We start from the raw sequence: 21,213 nt of genomic DNA on the forward strand, positions 1-21,213 counted from the left end.
ATATTTAACTTTTTATATAGCATTTCTCTTATATTTTATTTAAAATCACATTGCATTTTCATTGTTCAAATTCTTCAGGAAAGACTGCATTTTGTAAGCATTAAATAAAGAGGTCCCATCAAAGGAATAATGTTTATAAATGTCGATACTTAAATGTAGGTTTCTCATGTAAGGCTCAGGGTCTAATTCATTTTTATATCTCCATTACAATTTCAGTTGAATCTACCTCTTTCTGAAACAAATTTTAGGTATGCATTTATCACAAAATTTTAAATATTAAGAAAATTGTGCTATTCAATAAATAGTTCCAATAACCTTTTAGTTCTTACCTGAGGTGAACATTTTCTATTTTTCAAGCTGAGGGAAACTCAGTAAGTTAATACTTTCATTATAAGTATAGGTATCAGACACACCCAGACCCCATGTCAGGATAAGTATCAAATATATTTTCATTTTTCAATGAAAAATTTTCCAGTATGGAATGTGAAATATGAATAAATGTGAGATATTAAATGTTTCCTGAGAATTTAATAATGTCTATTCATTATGAATATAATGTTCTATTTTTCATATTTTTTCTAGAATTATAAGCACTTAAAAATTTAAGAAAGTCTGGTCATTAGTAAAGTTTACCTAATAGATACAAACTTATATCATCTGTAAAAAAGAACATGTAAAATAGTGCATCAATATTATTATAATTCTATATATATATATATTTGTCACATACATAGTTATTATTTATAAAAAGTTCATATTAATTACAAGGAAATTCATCTAATTTCCTGAGGCTTGGAATTAATATAAGTAGTGAATGCTCTGATCAGTACAGATCATATTCACTTCAATTTAGTATCAGTGAATTTTGATATGACTTAGCACATTTCATTTTCCTAGAATTTAATTGCTTGTTAATGGTTTATTCATATGCCTAAATGTGGACAGTCTACTTCCTGTGATTTTCATTGAGATTAATTTTCTAATAACGTCGTGGTAGATAATAAATATTCATTTCTTTCTTTCCTTTCTTTATCCCTTCCTCCTTCCTTCCCTTCCTGTCTAAGTTCTCTTTCATGTCAATATTTTTCTTCCTCCTTCCTTCCCCAAGAACCTTTCATACAATCCCTTCTCGTCCTTCTCCCTTAGTCTAACAAAACTTGACCTGGAGAGTAACGGGTTCCAGTTACATAATATTTTGAGTATTGATTAGTTTTGTAAACTTTTGTTTTTTTAAATATTTATTTATTTTTGAGAGAGGGAGAGAGAGAGAAAGACAGAGAATGAGCAGGGGAGGGGTAGAGAGAGAGGGAGACACAGAATCTGAAGGCTCCAAGTGGTCAGCACAGAGCCCAACGTGGGGCTCGAACTCACCAACCATGAGATCATGACCTGAGCCCAAGTCGGAGGCTTAACCGACTGAGCCACCCAGGCTCTCCAGGTTTTATAAACTTTTAAACTTCCCTTTGGTCTTTACGACTAATAACATTACTTCAGGAGTATATTTATATCATATAATCATATCATTATGATATATATCAGTATCATATCATATCAGTAATAATAAATACCTTTCTTAACTTAATATAAAATTATAGTTATATACTGGAACTCTACTTAGAAAACAGTTTAAAATATTTTCATAGAAGGTATGTATTCTATTAAAACATAATATTACAATAATTTTTTGATATTTCTCTACCTACTCTTAAAATGCAATAAATCAAGTTTTTGTATCATAGGAGCTATAAAAAATATACTACAATGTATATCTTCTGACTTCCAGTCTTGTAAAACATAATGGCAAATTCTATAAATATGTATGTATATTTTATATATAACTGTTATTTATATAACTAAAAACATAACTAGATTTCTAGTTAAAATGAATTGTATTCTACATGTCATTATTTCTATATCTTTAAGCTCTGGGAATAACTAGAATGTTTTCAAACAAAAAATGCAACAGTTTTCAATGGCAGTTATATAATCCTAAATTTTCTATTTGCCTTAAAAATAAGCTTACTATTTGTAGTTTCAACTTTAAGATTTTAAAACAGATTAATTTTAGTTTGTTTTCTATCAAGATGTCTTTTATTTTTAGTTTTTTTTCATAGGGTTCTAACTTTCATAAAATATAATTTGCTTTCTTTTTTAAGGTTTATTTATTTATTTTTGAGAGAGAGAGAACACAAGCAGGGGAGGGATAGAGAGAGAGAAGGAGACACAGAATCTGAAGCAGGCTCCAGGCTCTGAACTGTCAGCGCAGAACCCGATGAGGGGCCTGAAGTCACAAACTGAGATCATGACCTGAGCCGAAGTCAGACGCTTAACTGACTGAGCCACCCAGGCGCCCCTATTATCTGCTTTCCTAAGATATTTTCGCCTTTTTTTTCATAGACAGTTCACTCATAAAGTTGGGGGATCCGAACCAAGGTTTAAAATCAATCTTGATTAGTAAATATGTTCTAAGTCCTCACTATCTTCCCTCAGATGCAACTGTTCTAAATTTTTAAGTATTGGTTCATTCCTTCTAATAATAACCTGTATCATTACTTATTAAAATGTAAAGCTATTTGATTACAGAAATATTTTAGGAGATCTCAGAAATTATTGTGCTATACTTACCAGCCAAAGCAAGAATATATTCTTGAAATCTTGTTCCTATACGGTTAGTGGCTGTGCAATTATATCGTCCAAAGTCATTGTCAGATGTAGGTGCAATCTAAAATAATCATAATAATAAATGTTGAACAATTTTAAAACAATATCACAACGGTTTTAAAATAGACTCTAGTATGCCTACCATCTTCACAACTGTTCTATTATTTACAACTCCTTGTCATATTCTTTTTTTTTTTCTGTATCAAGTAAGTATCACACCCTTTCAAGATGTAATCCATAGACCTGTGTTTCCATGGGACTAGGTGAAATATAGTTTCGCTATTAATTTATTAAGTAGATAAATGCTACATCTACTGAATAGAAAAATCACTAGATATTAATGTATGTAAGGATCTGAAAGTAGTACACATTTTGAAAAAAAATATATTCTGCAATCACTGCAGACATGAACTTGAAAACAGAAAATTGTTCCCAAAGCATCAATTAACTCTTTGTTTTCTGTTTTAGCCTCAAGTCAGGCAGACTTAAAGTTCAAAAAAGGTTGGAAATACATCAGTTTTCTTTCCCTCTCATGATTTTATTGAATATGAAATATTAATGAAGGATGAGGACTCATTCTAAAAAAAAAATAATAATCTTTCCAGGAAGGTGCTTTGCAAGAAAAATGTTGCTCTTGTGTAGTAATCCCTGTAGACAGGCATATTATCTTGATAACTAATAACAGTATCTCGCCTCCAGTTATGTTCAATTCTTATCATTCTCTTTCAGTTTAGGTGCAAAATAGCTGACCTCAATCCTTACACATTCGAAATCCATAATTAAGTTAACCTTCCAGAATTCTATTGCTGAACGTTGGGACCAACCCTGTAATTCTAATGTACCGAAATTCTGAAGTATCAATTCAGAAAAGAGATTTGATGATAGTAATAGATACAATTTTCAATCCCAGTAACTATTATTAAGGGAGCATATGCTTACAACAAGAGTTGCTGTTAATTTCAACTCTATCCCAAAAAGGGGAAAATGATTTTTGTGGTAATGAGAGGCCATTAACTAAAAGTGCAATTTTGAGGTCCATTGAAGATGGTAATTCTGAAAGAGTACAAAAAAAATCTGTGTTATTCATTCTCTGGTTAGCTGTCTATCTAGGAGTAGATCATAAGTTTAAGGATTAGAACATTTAACAGTTCTTATGTAAGTACTTTTGAGTGATTAAAATATTCATTTTTCTTACATTCAGTTTTTAATAAACTAGGTTAATTTAACTTTAAAACAATTTTACTAGTGGGAAAGAAATCTGCCAACAAAAAATTTCTTCATTTTACAAGCATTTGAGAGTTATTTATCTAGTCCACAGGAAAGAATGTGTACTGAACTGACACAATGCAGAGACAGAATGGCCATGACAAAGTATGAGAACTATCATGCAGCTCCTCCATATTAAAAAGGTAATTTAAATATAACCAGTTTAATTGGAATGACTTTTAAAAGGCTCAATTCAAGGTTTTTTCACTTGTTTGTTTGTTTTCTGTTCCTGGGAGTTTGCTTATCCCAAGATAGAAGTTTCATAATTTTGCCTGAAATAATTTCTTTATAATGTTGTATGATGAACAAATACAGAAAACACCCCTAATAGAATAGATTATTTAAAAGAAAAGCACAGATCTAGATATAACCTGACCAAATCATGAGCCCGGCAGCATATTTGATGTGTTCTAGGAAAGCAATATGAAAACAATGTCCAAGAGTGGCTTGACGCCCAATATGAACACAATGAAATAAGAAGTAATCTTATCAAAAAATAAAATAATGTACAAATAGGTATATTATAAAGCACTAACTTAAAAATATTTAAATTTAAAATATACCAGTTATTCCTGCTATTTATCCAAGAACTAGGAACATCTTACATATGAAACCACTTTTTCATATTTAAATATGCAATTAAAATAATTCAAGTTACTTAAGATGTTGGGCTTTCATAGTACATAATAGAACCACATATAGTTTTGAACATCAATAAGGGCTGGGAATACATCGTTGATAAGGGAATTCAATAATCTTTTTCCTAAGCCTTCAAAAACTTGGTTTCATTTCTCTGTATTCCATTGTGAGAAAAAATCATATATTTAATAGTTAGCACTTTACTTAAGAAACAACAGAGAACAATAAAACAATATTATTCCAATCAATCCATTAGAAAGTTCCTACATCAATTTTTGCCCATATATTAAAAATATGTCCAATTACCTCAGGAAGCACTCAGGGGAAAAAAAAAATGGATGGGCTATAGAGATGAATTTATTGGCAGCAATCCAAAGGATTTATATAATATTTTATTATGTCTTAAAATTCATAATTTAAAAGATTGAAAATATATATTTACTCAACGTGAAAGGAAAAAATTTAAAATCAATTCAAGAAATCTATTATTGACCAACTTGTTATCAATTGCAAACTCTATTTTTCTATATTGTATTACATGTTAAGAATTAGCAATTATATGACTATTATAATAATTACCAAAAAAATAAAAATGTATCATAACCAACTATATATGTTATTGATTCAAGATTAGTAATGCTTATCATTGCTTTTTCTTTTTTATAGTTATTGTTATTTTGTTTTATTTTGTCTTCTTATTGTATTAGTTATACATTAGTTATTTATTCATGATTTTAATCTGATTTTTGAAAATAGTATGCACATAAAAAGTGTATATTCAAGGTCAATGCTCTAACCAACAAACTGTGCGGCTGTGTATAAATAAAAATTGCTTAGTTTTCACTTTGGGATGGAGAGAAATGCCATTTGGGCAGAAGATTAAATAACATGAGAGCTTTATATGAATAAAATATTTAAATATAAAATAATTAATATATTTAAATGTCGGATTTATTACATGTTGCTTGAAATTGACTATGGAGAATTATGAGCTATCCCAGAAACTGAAAACTGGTAAAATGATGTAAAGCAGAAATTGCAGATTAGTCTGTCATTTAAACATGAACTTAAATCTACCTGTTACGGAATGAATTGTGTTGACCCATGGAATTCACATGTTGAAACCCTAACCTCTAATGTTATTTGGAGATAGGGTCTTTAAAGAGATAACTGAAGTTAAGTGAGGTCATAAAAATGGGTCTTAATGTCCTTATAAAAAGACAAGAAACCAGAGCTCTCTCTTTATGTGCACATAGGAAAGTCTATGTTAGTAAATGGTTAGAGGGAACATCTGCAAACAAGGACAGGGATTTCATAAACAAACAAACAAACAAACAAACCACCCTGGCACCTTGTTCCTGGACTTCTAGCCTACAGAAATGTGGATGTGGGGAAGGGTTTCTTTGTTGAAACTACCCAATCTGGTATTCATTATAGCAGCCCAAACATAGTAACACAGTACCCCAAACTAAGATTAAATCTAACCTTGGTTTTTAACTATGGTTAAATACCTACATTTTAGGTTAAATCTACCCAAATGTCTTTGTGAACTTGACCTCTGTGTCAATTCACCAATAGCTAGTTCTTCTAATAAAGTTACAAAGGAACCAACTTAAACCAAAATGGATTTAGACAGAGTAGCTTAATTATTAGTCAGCTATCCAAATAATTGGGGAAGTAATGGTTAAACCCTTCTATCAACCAAACATTTCACTAAGTCCAGTTACCAGGTAGAAGACTTAACAAGGCACCAATGAGAACACCTTGAAGTTCATGCAGTCTGGATATCAGATGTTATTTTAAACCATGCGTCTTTAAAATTTATGTAAACTGAACTACAGGGAAAAAATATAGTGTCCTTTCAGCTAAATAAGGCTGGTGGGGAAGATTCCTAATTATATTGAAAGAATGATAAACTGGAAGGGTCCCTGATTATGGTCATAGAAACACAAACTTTGGGAATTGATACAGACACATAATCAGCAATTACTAAATAAGAGGTAGTGTACTCAAACAGAATTTAAAGCCCAGGCACTAGGCAGTATAAAAACAATGATATACAATCTTAATTTAAACTATAAAATGAAAGGCGCCTCTGTGGCTCAGTTGGTTAAGCGTCCAACTCTCTATTTTGGCTCGGGTCATGATCTCACAGTTCGTAAGTTTGAGTCCCACCTTGGGCTCTGTGCTGACAGTGCAGAGCCTGCTTAGGATTCTCTCTCCCTCTCCCTCTACCCCTACCCCTACCCCTGCTCTCTCTCCCTCTCTCTCTCACAATAAATAAACTTAACAAAATAAAATATGTATACATGTAAAATACATATACAAAATAAAATGAAATGAGGCAGTGAACAAGTAAATCTGGTTTATTTAGAAACTTGTAAGTATGTAACAGCAAGAAGTAACATATGCCAGTCCTAGAAACAAAGCATAACCTCAAAAACAATGGCTACAATCAACAGTGAAACTGAACTTTTGGCCCTCGATAACTGATGAATTAATTACTCATTCCCTCACTCTATTTTTTCCTGATATAACTGACTTTTTCCAAATATTATTTCATGAAAAATAATGGCTTTTGTTATACACTCATAATCCTACATAAGTAAATTATGAGAAATTAATCATTAATGGGCCATGATCCAAATGCACAAAATTTCCTTTTTAAGTAAAAGGACATGAAAAATATACAATAAGATTTGTGTGTGTATATGTATTATATGAAATATATAAGTGTATTTATATCAAGGTATTTAAAAATATAACATAATAGTTAACTGCTAAAATAATACAACTTATTCATATGTACATAAAGACTTACCTCTAATATCATCTTTCTCCCTGCACTATATGTCTTTAAATTAGTGGTGTTTTTAGCTGGCAAGACTAATTTCTCTCTTCTCCAAAGGACTGATGCTGGTGGATTAGATTTCACATCACAGCTTATATTGATCGGGTTTCCTTCCCAAGAGTAATAAATTGTTTGGTTTGATATAAACTTGGGAGCATCTGTAAAGCAAAATAACGTAACATTTATAGACCTTTTCTTTTAGGTAAATAATCAATTAGCGTTAACAACAGTAATTATTACTCAACTACAAAAAAAAAAGCCACATGGGGCGCCTGGGTGGCTCAGTCGGTTAAGCGGCCGACTTCAGCTCGGGTCATGATCTCGCGGTCCGTGAGTTCGAGCCCCGCGTCGGGCTCTGTGCTGACAGCTCAGAGCCTGGAGCCTGTTTCCGATTCTGTGTCTCCCTCTCTGCCCCTCCCCCGTTCATGCTCTGTCTCTCTCTGTCTCAAAAATAAATAAATGTTAAAAAAAAAAATTAAAAAAAAAAAAGCCACATCAATTTAATTTCATATATTTAGTGTGTGACAGCAGAACTCATGAAAATATGTTGCTTGACTCTTTCATCAAATAATTTTAAAATTAATATAAAAATATTCATTAAAACGTGAAACATTAGTGTACAAAATTTGCTTTTAATAATCTGAGAAAAAATTATCTAACCAGTTAATTAATAGCTATGTACGTATATGAAATCTGTTTCCACAACAAACTTCATTATAAAGTGAGAGTTTAGGATAATGGAATCAGTGGTCATGTGTCATTTTTAAATCTTGTCTTATTCGCATAATTTCTTTTATAAGATATTTTGAAGCATATATAAAATCTAAATTGAAATGTCAATATCACAATTAAGAGACATTTTTTTTTCCTGAAAAATAATTTGCAGTTCTAATTAAACCAGAGATGATTTAATTTAATTGACAAAGTTGATTTGAAAATTAATCAGTGCCTCTGAGGGTCTGGCAAAACTGAGGCCCCTACATCAGACCTCTGTAAAAACAGTTAAGAGAAAATAGACAATATTATTATATTGTTTTATCAAAATAAGCTAATTGCGAAGACACACAAGTGTGGTTTTTAGCCTTGCTCCATGCCAATCATAACCTCTTCAAGTTTCAGTATCTTGGCTGTATAATTATTTGAGAGAATTCATTTTTAAAATTTTTACTAAATATCATAATCCTAAATTAAGTGGTAGCTAAAATGTTGCTGGTAGAAAATGTTGATTGTTATTGTTATTAATTATTTAGAACTTAGTATCATTTCACAGACTATCAATTTCAGTTTTGTTTTGTTTTACTACCTGTAATTACTTAAAAATGAGCTACACCAATTTTGTTATATCAATAGATTATATATCTGATATATAAGAATTGTAATTTATAGTACAAATGCACAAGTAATTTTAAAATCCTTGTCCTTTATTTGTTTTAGTGTATGTTTTTAATGCCAATCTCACAGATTTGAATATTATCATAACACTGGTATGGAATATTAATTGAATGTTTTCCATGTAAGACAGTAGGATGGTACATTTTATTCTGTTTTATCTTTTTAATAACCTTGTGAGGAAGGTGCTATTCTATTTTAAGCATGAAGGATCTGGAGTAAGGGCTGTGCAGCTTATTCTAGCACTAAGCTGTACGTGTGGGATACGAATCTAGGGTGATTTTAACCAGAGGCCATTCATTAGATAGCCATTCAACCCAGGAACAAAATTATATTATTCAGTGCTAGCAACGTGTTGGTGATGTGGACTCTATCATACGTTATTGAGGTAAATACAATTTGAACAACCCCTCAGGAAGATAAAGAGCCTTAAAAACCTTTATAATTTTGATTCTGCAATCTGGTCTTACGTTTCTCTCCAGAGAAAATAAATAGAAACATCCAAAGTTTATATAAAGGACTTTTAATGCATTATTATCTTAACAAAAACTCAAAACAACTTAATGTCCCTCAAAAGAGAATTGTCTAAATAAGCAGTAACACATCTTGGCCCTTAGGTGTGCTTAAATATCACGCAGACATCTCTACCTATGGTTATCCTCAGCTTGCAGGGTGCCCGTCCTTCCCGTCTGACTGTCTTCAAAACTGAGCCCCACACTTCCTCAACGCAGCCTGTCCACAACCTTCAGTTGGGCGTGGGCTTCTGTACTTGGTGCTCCCACAGACTCTATGTTTTCCCTCAGCATGGTCACAGGCATTGGCCGGATCCATGTCGTTGTGTTTTCACTAAATGCTCTGACTCTTACAAGTTAAGATATGCCTTGTTCACAATTATATACCTGATAGCTTACACAGTGTAAGGTGCTTACTCAAAAACCGTACATCAAATTTACTTGAACTTAATCAGCCAATTAATTTTCAATTCAACAGCTCAGTTAAATTGAACGGAAGGTATTTTCAAGGAGAAAAGAAAAAAAGAAAAAAAAAAAGAAAAAGAAGACCTTTTTCAAGGCGTGGAAAGACGAAGTGAAAAATCTAGGAACGTATAACTAATTAGGGGTACAAGTGTGAGAGAAGCCAAACTTCCTGATGTTCAGAGTGAAAAGCTAAGGTTATATAGATATACAGCTCTATCTGTAAAACATTTTATTACTCTTCATAAATATGAAATATAATCTCTTTAACATTATCATATTCTAAGGAAAGGTTTATGGATAATTTACTTGCATATAAGTATAGCCCAATATGAAAATCATACATGCTAATGGAACTATTAATAGACGGCTGACTCACAGTCTACTCTGTCCATGATGCGGCATCTGTATAAATATGTATTATATTACTATAATTTGACCATAAACTTAGGGCAAGATTTGATTTTTCTCCAAAAGCAAGCAATTGCTACTAATTGTCTGCCTCATGATCTCAGTAGGAATTTAATTTGGAATCACTGATGTTGAGTGCAAACACGCTGCAGGCAATACATGCTATCCTGAAAGGCACATTAAAAAAAAATGTATTTGTGGTGTGAGGCAAGAAAATATTGATAACTTCCATCTACAATAAAACATAAAGTAAATTCCCATACATTACATGCTTTGTAGCCTCAAAACACTGCCAATGCAGCAATATGCACTAGCACAACATTGGCACGTTAATAAAACCGAACAATTGGTGTTGGGTCACTGTTTGAAGAAGGATACGATTCTGGCACAGGCAACATGAGAAAGCTTCAGGCTAAAAACAAGCAGCCATATTTCATGTTGATAATCAAAAAGAGTGATTTTCAGAGAAATGGCCTTTTTAAAGAGTAGGCCTTTCACATCCTGAAAGACTTGAAGTATTGTGCCGAACAAATAAACTTTGGCAGTTAAGAAAACAGCAGGCGGAAGGAGGAGGAGAGAGGAATACGGCATCAATAAACCATAAAGAAATGGAAACATCTCTCAGGGCATTATATGTCCCCCAAATCCTAGTGAAGCCCAAAATAAAATATTCTACAAAATTCAATGAACAGAAATAACTTTATGGGAAAAACACATTTTTTATCTGAGCAAAGTAGTGAAAAAATCAGAGAAACGTGAATACTGACACGATAAAATATGTCATTCGCTGGATGGAAAAGTAGCGGTGTCCCTTCAGAAAGCTTCAGGTAACAATGAGAACCGAGGAAAGTGGCAAAAATGCCCTCCTTGACAAAACTTTTGTCAGGTTTCTATAACCCTTTTTTAAAAAAATGTGTATGTATGTATGTATGTATGTATGTATTTATTTATTTTTATTTTTTATATGTAATTTATTGTCAAGTTAGCTAACATACAGTGTCTACAGTGTGCTCTTGGTTTTAGGGGTAGATTCCCATGATTCATCATCACTTACCTACAACACCCAGTGCTCATCTCAACAAGTGCCCTCCTCAATGCCCATCACCCATTCCTCCCTCTCCCCAGCTCCCCCAAGCAAACCTCAGTTTGTTCTCTGTATTTAGGAGTTTCTTATGGTTTGCCTCCCTCGATTTGAAACTATTTTTTCCCCTTCTCTTCCCCCATGGTCTTCTGTTAAGTTTCTCAAGTTCCACAGATGAGTGAACACATATGATATCAGTCTTTCTCTAACTATTTCTGAGAGAGAGAGAGAGAGAGAGCACAAGCAATGGTGGGGGGCAGAGAAAGAGGGGAACAGAGGATCAGAAGCAGACTCTGACAGCAAAGAGGCTGACAGCACAGAGTCCGAGAGTTCATGACCTGAGCCAAAGTCGGATGTTTAACCAACTGAGTCAACCAGGTGCCCCTCTATAAGCCTTTTTATAAGGACTAGGGTTTATCCTCAGGACCTTCCCTGATCAGCTGCGTTCTTCAGTAAAGAATCCTGAGCCAGTTTAGTGGAAATCTTTCTATCCTGGATATCTCAGTATCTTTGAAATCTGGTCAAGTTCCTTATTACCCACCCTTAATGCCCATATACGTGGCTTACTTTTATAAGAATTTCGTCAGGTTAGTTTAGCAAGAATCACATTGTAGTTGAAATGTAATCAAGTTTCTCTTAGTAATTTTCCAACCACTGACTTCCATCATTCTGTTCAATGACTGTAAGTCTCCACCTACTTTTGTTGTCTTTGGAATTTAGTTCAATCTCTCTCCCCCATTAGAACAATCGTGACCCCTATTGCGATCAATTTAAATACAAGTCTACCTTAACATTTTTAAGCGCCAACATAATTTCTCTCTGACAAAAGGTAGAGTACATTCCCCAAAAAAGGCAATTAAAGGAAAACTTGTTTCCTTTTGTTTAAGAAGAAAGAGAAAAGCAAAGAAAGACATGAAAGAAACATGGCGGTGTTAGAATCTATTGGATTATTTTCTATAATTTTGAATGAAACAGTTTTGAACAATCAATCACACAATAAAGAAATTCACCCCAACCAGACTTTCATGCAGGAAGACAGGGAAGATTTATATCCAACTGTTTGTGTATTCACCAAGTTCTCCTTACGCAAATAAGGGATCTTTGTGTTTATTGTATTTACCTATGAACAAAGTTAAACTTGTAATACTTTCGTGCATATGGTCATTTTAAGTTATGCAGAACTGGGACAGATATCATAGCATCAAATATCTGAAAAAGGAACCGGAGAGTCCTCTACAAATCTTTGTTCTACACACAAGAAATTTGACTCTTGGATATTTGGGAAGGTGGTGGCAGAGACAACCCGTAATCTTTTGCTCTTTTTGATCAGGTTATGAAACCACAACACTATGCCAGTTATTCTATTAATAACTAAGTACATTCTCAGAGAGTGGTTTTAATAGATCATTAATAGTGAAATTAGTGTTTGAAGTGATTATACCAAGTAATCAAGAAGTATTTCACTAGTCCTGTATGCTGCATTTAAGCAATAAAGGAAACATGTAATAGAGTTTGGAAAAAAATTTGATGGAAACAAATGCACATTGGTACACTCATTTCAGGATGATGTCAATAAAATGAGATAATTAACATCATAACCACTTTGCCAATTTCTCTGCTGAGGTATGAGGAGCTAAGATGTAAGATGAAATGTATTCTGGGGCATGTCGATTATTTTCTGCACTCGGGGTTTTATGGCTAGAATCACATTTTGGCAACATACCCTTGAATAGATAGTGCTTAGATGAAAATTCAGGAGTTAGTTAACCTTACATTGAGAATTGAAAAATAACAAAAAAGAGTGGTGAGAAAGAGAAGGAGAGAGAATGAAAGAGGGCAGGAGGAAACAGGAAAAAAAGAAGGAAAATAAAATTAAAAAGGACAAGAAGACAATAAAGTGTATTTTGCTTTGTTGTAGAATTTATATTTCACAAATAGTTCCTGATTTCATCCAGTGCTCTCTTCTGCGTATTGGGGATCAAATGCTGAACATGAAAGACAAGATCCCCACCTTCTTGAAGTTTTTATGTTCTCTCAAGTTTATTTTATAATTTGGGGTAACTTGAACCAACTCACTGATACACTTACATCAAGTTCAGCATCAAAACACAAAAAAACTAAAATAGTAAACTATGAATTTATTTAAAACTGTAAACAGAGAGAAAAGTAAACCCATTCTTTCAATATCACAAAGTCAAAGATAATGCTCTAAACTTCAGTTGGAAAATGTGAATATACCTTTTATTCTTAATTAATAAGATATGTTAAACTATTGTATATAATTTGATTGGTTGGGGTGTCTGGGTGGCTTGGCCGTTTAAGCATCTGACTCTTGATTTCAGTGCAGGTCATGATCTCAGTTCATGAGATAAAGCCCTGAATTGAGCTCTGTGCTATCATCACAGATCCTGCCTGGGATTCAATCTCTCTCTCTTTCTTTCTCTGCCCCTCCCTGTTCACGTTTTCTCTTCTTTCTCAAAATAAATAGACATTAAAAAATAAAATAAGGGGTTCCTGGGTGGCTCGGTCAGTTAGGTGTCCAACTTCAGCCCAAGTCATGATCTCACAGATCCTGAGATCGAACCCCATGTCAGGCTCTGTGCTGACAGCTCAGAGCCTGAAACCTGCTTCAGATTCCATGTCTCCCTCTCTCTCTAGGGGATCAGGCAGATGCAAAAATATATAAGTATAATGAAGGCAATATGTATCACAATAGAAGTGGAATGGGTAAGGTTCTTGTCTGAAAGGTATCAGCACTGAGCCTAATTAGGATATGCAGGGGAGGCTCAAAGAAAACTTCCCAAAGATCATGATCCTTACTTCTAAATTTTTTGAGCATATAAAATGTGTTGAATACAGTGCTACATGCTTCCCATGGATTGTCACAACAAGCCTGACATTAGGAATCTGGACACACACACACACACACACACACACAGGCATGCGCGTGATGAACTACCAGTGGAAGCCAGAATTTTGCAGCTGCTGTTTATAAGTAAAATATTACATTAGAAATAATGTCAGGCCTGCCATTGGATTCAAGTCCCAACTCTGCCAGATAGCAACGATGTCACCTTGATTTTTTGTTTATTAGTTTGGGCTTTGGGTTTTTTTATTTTATTTCTTTTTAGAATTAATAGTTGAACAAGTTTCTTTAATCTCTAGGAGTTTATTAACACAGAAAACATGAATCTTGGACAAATTAAAAATATAGACAGAGGATTATAATATTTACCATATATAAAGAGGCATTGGACCATATAAAAGGTGAAATTTGTTTTTGGTTAAAATTATAAACTCCTCAGGATAATGTTAATTATCTCAAGTTTATAAAAGCCTCTGGTTGGTAGTTTACTATAATACATACATGTAATTTTATGTATATATATATATATATGCATGTATGCTTATAATGAAAATGAAGAATAATGCTTTTAGTAAATACCATTTTAATAAGTTAACATGTTTAAAACCAAAGGATGCATGTGAGAAAATCATGTGAGTTCCTCAGTGGCAAAAATATTGGGAAGTACATGATTTTTAGGCCCCCATATTTTCTACTTCTAATTACATGATTAATAAAACTATATTTTTGCACAGACTGTGAGAAGAAAAATACATAAAACTGGATGTAAAATGAATACAATTCTTAACAATCAAAGAACTATGTTCTCCTATCTATCATCACAATGGAAAGATCTCTAAAGTATAATTATTTAAATCTAATTAAATGGAAGCCATATAGGTAAAAAGCTGAGCTAGAACATTTCAACAGTACTTACATCCATAACCTTAAGTGAATCTCTAATTTAAAGTTACCAGCATAAGAAGAAACACCAGAGTGTGTCAGGATCTGAATTTGTCATTTCCTCAAAGCGGGGATCAGGAAAAGTATGTTCCAGGCATACAAGAAGACATTAAAGAAACTTCTAAGACTGCTTTCAGACCTAGTGCCAAGTTACTCCTGTTTTGATAAATGTACTTTTAAATTTTTTTGCCTTATGGCTGAGACTTAGGGCTGAACATGCAGCTGGCACTCATCAATGCATTCCTAACGCTGCACAACTTCCCTCCCTGATTATTTGCTTACTACAAGCTTTTCACTTTCTCCTGTCATTCCCTTTCAGGCTCTGAAGGCTTTTTTTCTGAACATGGTTTATTTGTGGTTGGTAACTGTGACCTGAGTAAAGTCTTACATTCTTGCTGAGTGCTGGTCTGAATTCCTGAAGTCAGCTTGCTCATGAGCTGGCCAAAGCTGATAACGACACACAACACACGGGCTTTGGGAGCTGAACTATAAAAATCTTTGACCTGAATTTCCACAGGTTCATGAATAATAGAAATCAGGCAGCTCACTCTACAAACTCACTATGCCCTATCTGTTTTGTGAATCGAACTGAAAAGCATAATAGGGTAAGATTGACAATCAATGAAAATAAATTTGTCTTTAAAAATCATATTGATGGTATAACATGTACTGCTCTTGTAAAACAATTTTGGGATCAGAGCAAATCTGTCTTGCACACACTCCAAATAATTTACATACTGCCATGAAATACTAACCCTTCTTGTAGTCATCATACTTTGTGGTATAAACGTTTCCATTTTTTTCTTTAATATAGATTTTAAGAACCACGGTAAAATAAAATAGGATATTCTTAAAAGTTTGACATTCATTCTTCACCAATAAATCACAGTATATAGAAATACCATTCACTTCTCTCCCACCATCTGGTTCATTGTGTGGCCTGGCCATTACTGGCTTACTAGCCAACCAGTTTCTATTTTAAGACAATGTTGGGGTGCCTGGGCAGCTCAGGCGGTTAAGCATCTATCGGTTTCGGCTCAGGTCATGATCTCACAGTCTGTGGGTTCAAGACCCATGTCAAGCTCTGTGCTGACAGCATGGAACCTGTTTGAGATTCTCTCTCTCCCTCTCTCTGCCCTTTCCTTTTTTTCTCTCTCTGTCTCCCAAAATAAAAATAAAAATAATAATAATAAACTTTAAAAAAAGACAAAATCACTATTCTGATTAATCCTTTCTATAAGGTTATCCTCATACTTTTGAAATTAAAACCTTTTATGAAGATTTATAACATTTCACATTAGCTAACCTATGCCTGTCTACTTTGTCTCTATTTGAATCCACTTCAATCCTTAGACCCTCACCATCCCTGACCCTTTCCTGCGTTCAGCACATTGCACTAGCTTCCCATCTGTCTGATCACTATGACATACTTCATCTTAATGCATCCATTTCCCAAATTAAAACAAAAATTCTCCCCGCAAAACCCACATAAGTTCCATGAGAGCAAGGACAATGTTACTTTTCTCACAGTTCTGTATAGCACCTGAATTTATATTTCACATCCAGTAGATATCCAGCAAATAATAGTTAAGTCAATAAATGAAAATCCAGTAAGTGTGGAGAAAAACTATACCAACATTTGTCTCATTTTCCTAATATCACAGAATGTAGTACTTTAATCCAGTATTAATTCTGTGGTGATACATTGTTTTTCATGGACTCATTGCTTATTTTGTGAAGAAGCCAGCCCCTTAAATTAACTAAGAATTAACTGCACATGTTGTTTTAATATGTAAATCACCTTGACGCTTTTTTCAGTCATTGGATTTTCTCATTTGATTTATGCTGAGGGAATCTATCAAGGGAATAAAGCTAATATATCCTTTGGCACTTTTAGAGGATAATTCAATTAATAATTTTATAGATCCAGCTCTCCTGAATGTTCACTCATAGGCAGAATCAGCTATGGCAATTAACTGGATTCAGTCCATGTATCATGGGAATTCTAGTGGCTACATGGAATACAAAATTAGATGTGCGTTTATTGCCAATTAACCCTAGTGTTGGATGTGCATTTTCTGTACCAAATTTGAAACAAGTTATGCATAAATCTCAGCATATTTTATGACTCTAGAGTCATAAGTGTCATATTAAGATAATGCTTATGTATGACTTCTTAGCACACATTGGGTTTCTCTTTAATTTGACTGCTATTAGTGATATAATTATTACTGATAATAATATAAGCTTGATTAGGAGTACCGTGAATTATTCTTCTTTCTCTTGTCTTAATATTTTTCCATAAATTGTATGTGCATATACATATATATATATATATATATATATATATAGTGTATACATAATATATATAATATATTTTTATCTGAATATAAATGCATTTACAAAATAAAGGTATTTTACTATCTCTGGCTATTTCTCCTCTATTTATGCTTTATATAATTGAATTTTCCATAAAGCTACAGTATTTTATTTTATATATATTTTTTTGAGTTTAAAAGGAGGCAAGCATTTTGTAGTTTATTTATTTATTTATTTTTTTTAATATATGAAATTTATTGTCAAATTGGTTTCCATACAACACCCAGTGCTCATCCCAAAAGGTGCCCTCCTCAATACCCATCACCCACCCTGCCCTCCCTCCCACCCCCATCAACCCTCAGCTTGTTCTCAGTTTTTAAGAGTCTCTTATGCTTTGGCTGTCTCCCACTCTAACCTCTTTTTTTTTTTTTCCTTCCCCTCCCCCATGGGTTTCTATAAAGTTTCTCAGGATCCACATAAGAGTGAAACCATATGGTATCTGTCTTTCTCTGTATGGCTTATTTCACTTAGCATCACACTCTCCAGTTCTATCCACGTTGCTACAAAGGGCCATATTTCATTCTTTCTCATTGCCACGTAGTACTCCATTGTGTATATAAACCACAATTTCTTTATCCATTCATCAGTTGATGGACATTTAGGCTCTTTCCAAAATTTGGCTATTGTTGAGAGTGCTGCTATAAACATTGGGGTACAAGTGCCCCTATGCATCAGTACTCCTGTATCCCTTGGATAAATTCCTAGCAGTGCTATAAGCTACAGTATTTTAAAGACTACATTATTATTATGCACAATTCTACACAGAAATTTAGGAAACAAAGCTTAAGTGAATCTCTTTCATAAAAACTACTAAGTTGTCAAAAGAAGAATAATCGGTCATACGGATATAACAGTGTTAAAGTTGTTCTATAAATAACAAAAACTCTCAGTATTATTACCATAATACAATAATAATAATAATAATAACAATAATTAATAATTAATAATAATAGCAACATTTGAAATAATGATGATGAGGGGGTGCCTATGTGACTCAGTCAGTTAAGCGTCACAGTCTTGATTTCAGCTCAGGTCACGATCTCACAGATTTGTGCATCAAACCCAGGGTCGGGCTCTCTGCTGATGGTGTGGAGCCTGCTTGGGATTCACTCCCTCTCCCTCTCTCTCTGCCTCTTCCCTGCTTGCTCTCTCTCTCTCTCTCAATAAATAAATTTAAAAAAAAAGAAAAAGAAATAATGATGATGATAATAGTTAATGTGGTGTTTATCATCTATCAATCAGTGTTTAGGTGTGTTATGTAATGAACAAATTTAATTGCAATTACATTACATTGGTACTATTTATTGTCAGTATTTTACCTTTATATTCATTACCTCTTAATTGAAAGGCTGAAATATAGGTAATTATGTAAACCTTTTCTACCTTCCTTTAAATGTCTTCAATAAAAATTGGTATCAAATTGTTACATATTTTTAATTTTCAAATAACCACAGTATTATTTAGTTGGACTTAGATCACAATTTCATTCTGCTTAACTACCGTTTATGTTAACATATATTTTATATTTTTAATGTGCATTTGATTAGAATACTTTTTAATTTAAAGAGGTGATAAACTACCATCAAAATTTAATTAATTATACATAATATAGAAAAATATTTTCAGCCAAATTGAATAAAAGCAATTTGAGTTATGATTAGAAATGAATCATATGTGATATATTTTCAGAGCACTGCATCATGGTAAACAAAGTAAAAAATTATACAGCTTCTCCTAAAATAAAATTGACATGGATCTCCATCGTTAGTATTTTTTTTTCAGCTAAAAAATGTGCATTCCTTAATTGTGTTTACCCAAGGTCAATCTGCCCCCTAGCATATGATAAGCATTAAATAAATATAAAATTAATGAATGAATATGGCAATAATTATCAAATAGCTGGTACCATACTATTATGCACAAAATTTGTATTACAAATAATCAACAGTTTTATAATATTAATGGATTTAAGAAGTAGAGAAATTAAATGAAAATAATGTTGAAATAACACATTGTAAACCACAGTATAAATAAAAAATACCCATAGCAAAGATTTAATTAATGAAGCATTTTTTTGTTTACCTTTTATGTTTATTTTAAAACGTTTTATTGTCAATTTTATTAAATAGGTAACCAAGCTGCTTCTCAGTCACCTACAATTTTTATTCAGCCAAGTGAATAAATTAGTGAAAGTGCTTTTGATTTTGCTTTTCCAAAATAAAACTGTAAATTTACAGGAAAAGTTAAGATTTAAGGATATCTACTACATATAAATATATCTTTGGGATTTCCCAGAGAGTTTTTGGAAAATCATAAATATGTGTTTTCTTTTCTTTTCTTTATTTCTTTTTCCCCCCACTTTAGAAAAAGGGATATTAGAAATAATTGGCTTTGGTTTTGTGCATATTACATTAGAGTGGAAACGTTTCTACTCATTCTAGGAAATGATATTTCACTGTGCAAAACCAAACAATTTGAAATAAAATTTAAAACTAAATATGTACATATTCAAGTGAAATTATTATCTTGGTTTATGAGCCTATGATCTGGAATTTTATATATCTAATTTTTATTATTGTATAAAAATGTAAAATAACAATCTTTCCAAAAAATAATTAAAATGAGCAATCACAATGTGAAATGCTGCTCAAGGCGAGAAAAATGGTTAAATCAATTGTTAGCATTGATGACTCATGGCTACTAGGAGCAAAAATTAATCACATTGAAGTTTGAGGAAATCACAGAAAAAAATAAAAGTATCTCAAAATAGAATACCTTTTATGGTATTAGGCTGACTACATTGGTAATTGTTCTTATAATCTTAGAAGACTTTTTATCAAGCCCAAGATAAGTCAAAGGTTTCCTAAACAAACAGGATAATCACTGAATTACTTGTATCTAACAAGTAATATTTGAAATCCTGCTACAGAGGAAGCATTTTAAGATACCATGAGTGCTAAAAATATTTTAAAGAGTGAATTGCTCTTAACAAGCATCAGAGGGGCAGAAACAGTTTTTCTTATCAGCAATATGAGAGCACACAGGACATTTCACTCTGGATGACCCAAAACATATGAAATAAAGTGATCTATGTGAGTAAATATAGTAAGTCAAGTGAGTCACATAGGTTTTTGAAATGGTGTGGATGCAGAACCAGTATAATCTGGTCCTTCCTTTCTAGATCTTTAAAATATTGTGATGATACTACAGTTCTTTAAAATATTGTGATGATATTACATTTCTAAGAGGATTTTTTGTTTTTTCTTTGTTACTGCTCATTTGTATAGTCTCTATGACACATTTTTAATTACAATTGCATTAAATTATATGTTATTTTATGATACTTTCTATGCTGACCCATATAAGTAGATCCCATCTTCCTAAATATATTGCAATATTTGTATATCCCTTCAATCATTTTGCATTTGAAAAGCACTAATAATACACTATTTCTAATGTTATACAATAAATATCATTAACCTGAGTGATTATTATGAGGGTTGTTAAATGAAGATACAAAAATACCATTTATTTCTTTAACATCTTTAAAAAAATTATTGAAAATTATGTTGGTTTTTCTTATTCAATATGTGATGACACAAGCAAGTTTGAAGCAAATGAGAGAAAAATGTAAATAAACCTGTAATCAGGATTCACAAACCCGATTATTACTTTAAAATTATCTTGTACTCATGGGCATGTACTTCTGATATAGCTTATTTTATTTAGCAAATATTTGCTCCCGAAGCCCTCT

General features: G+C 32.6%; 1 protein-coding gene across 1 annotated transcript in view; it reads right to left on the minus strand.

The window, feature by feature from the left end:
• The window catches only part of NCAM2 (neural cell adhesion molecule 2), a 222,499-nt gene that overhangs the window by 101,050 nt on the left and 100,236 nt on the right, over window positions 1-21,213 (minus strand). The window contains exons 10-11 of the mRNA XM_042954333.1: window positions 7,388-7,575; window positions 2,626-2,722 (exon numbers count right to left, since the gene is read on the minus strand). Of these exons, the coding sequence (XP_042810267.1) occupies window positions 2,626-2,722; window positions 7,388-7,575 (285 nt within the window). The remainder of the gene's footprint in view (window positions 1-2,625; window positions 2,723-7,387; window positions 7,576-21,213) is intronic.

This window comes from Panthera leo, chromosome C2 (assembly GCF_018350215.1).
Source record: "Panthera leo isolate Ple1 chromosome C2, P.leo_Ple1_pat1.1, whole genome shotgun sequence".
Lineage (NCBI taxonomy): Eukaryota > Metazoa > Chordata > Mammalia > Carnivora > Felidae > Panthera > Panthera leo.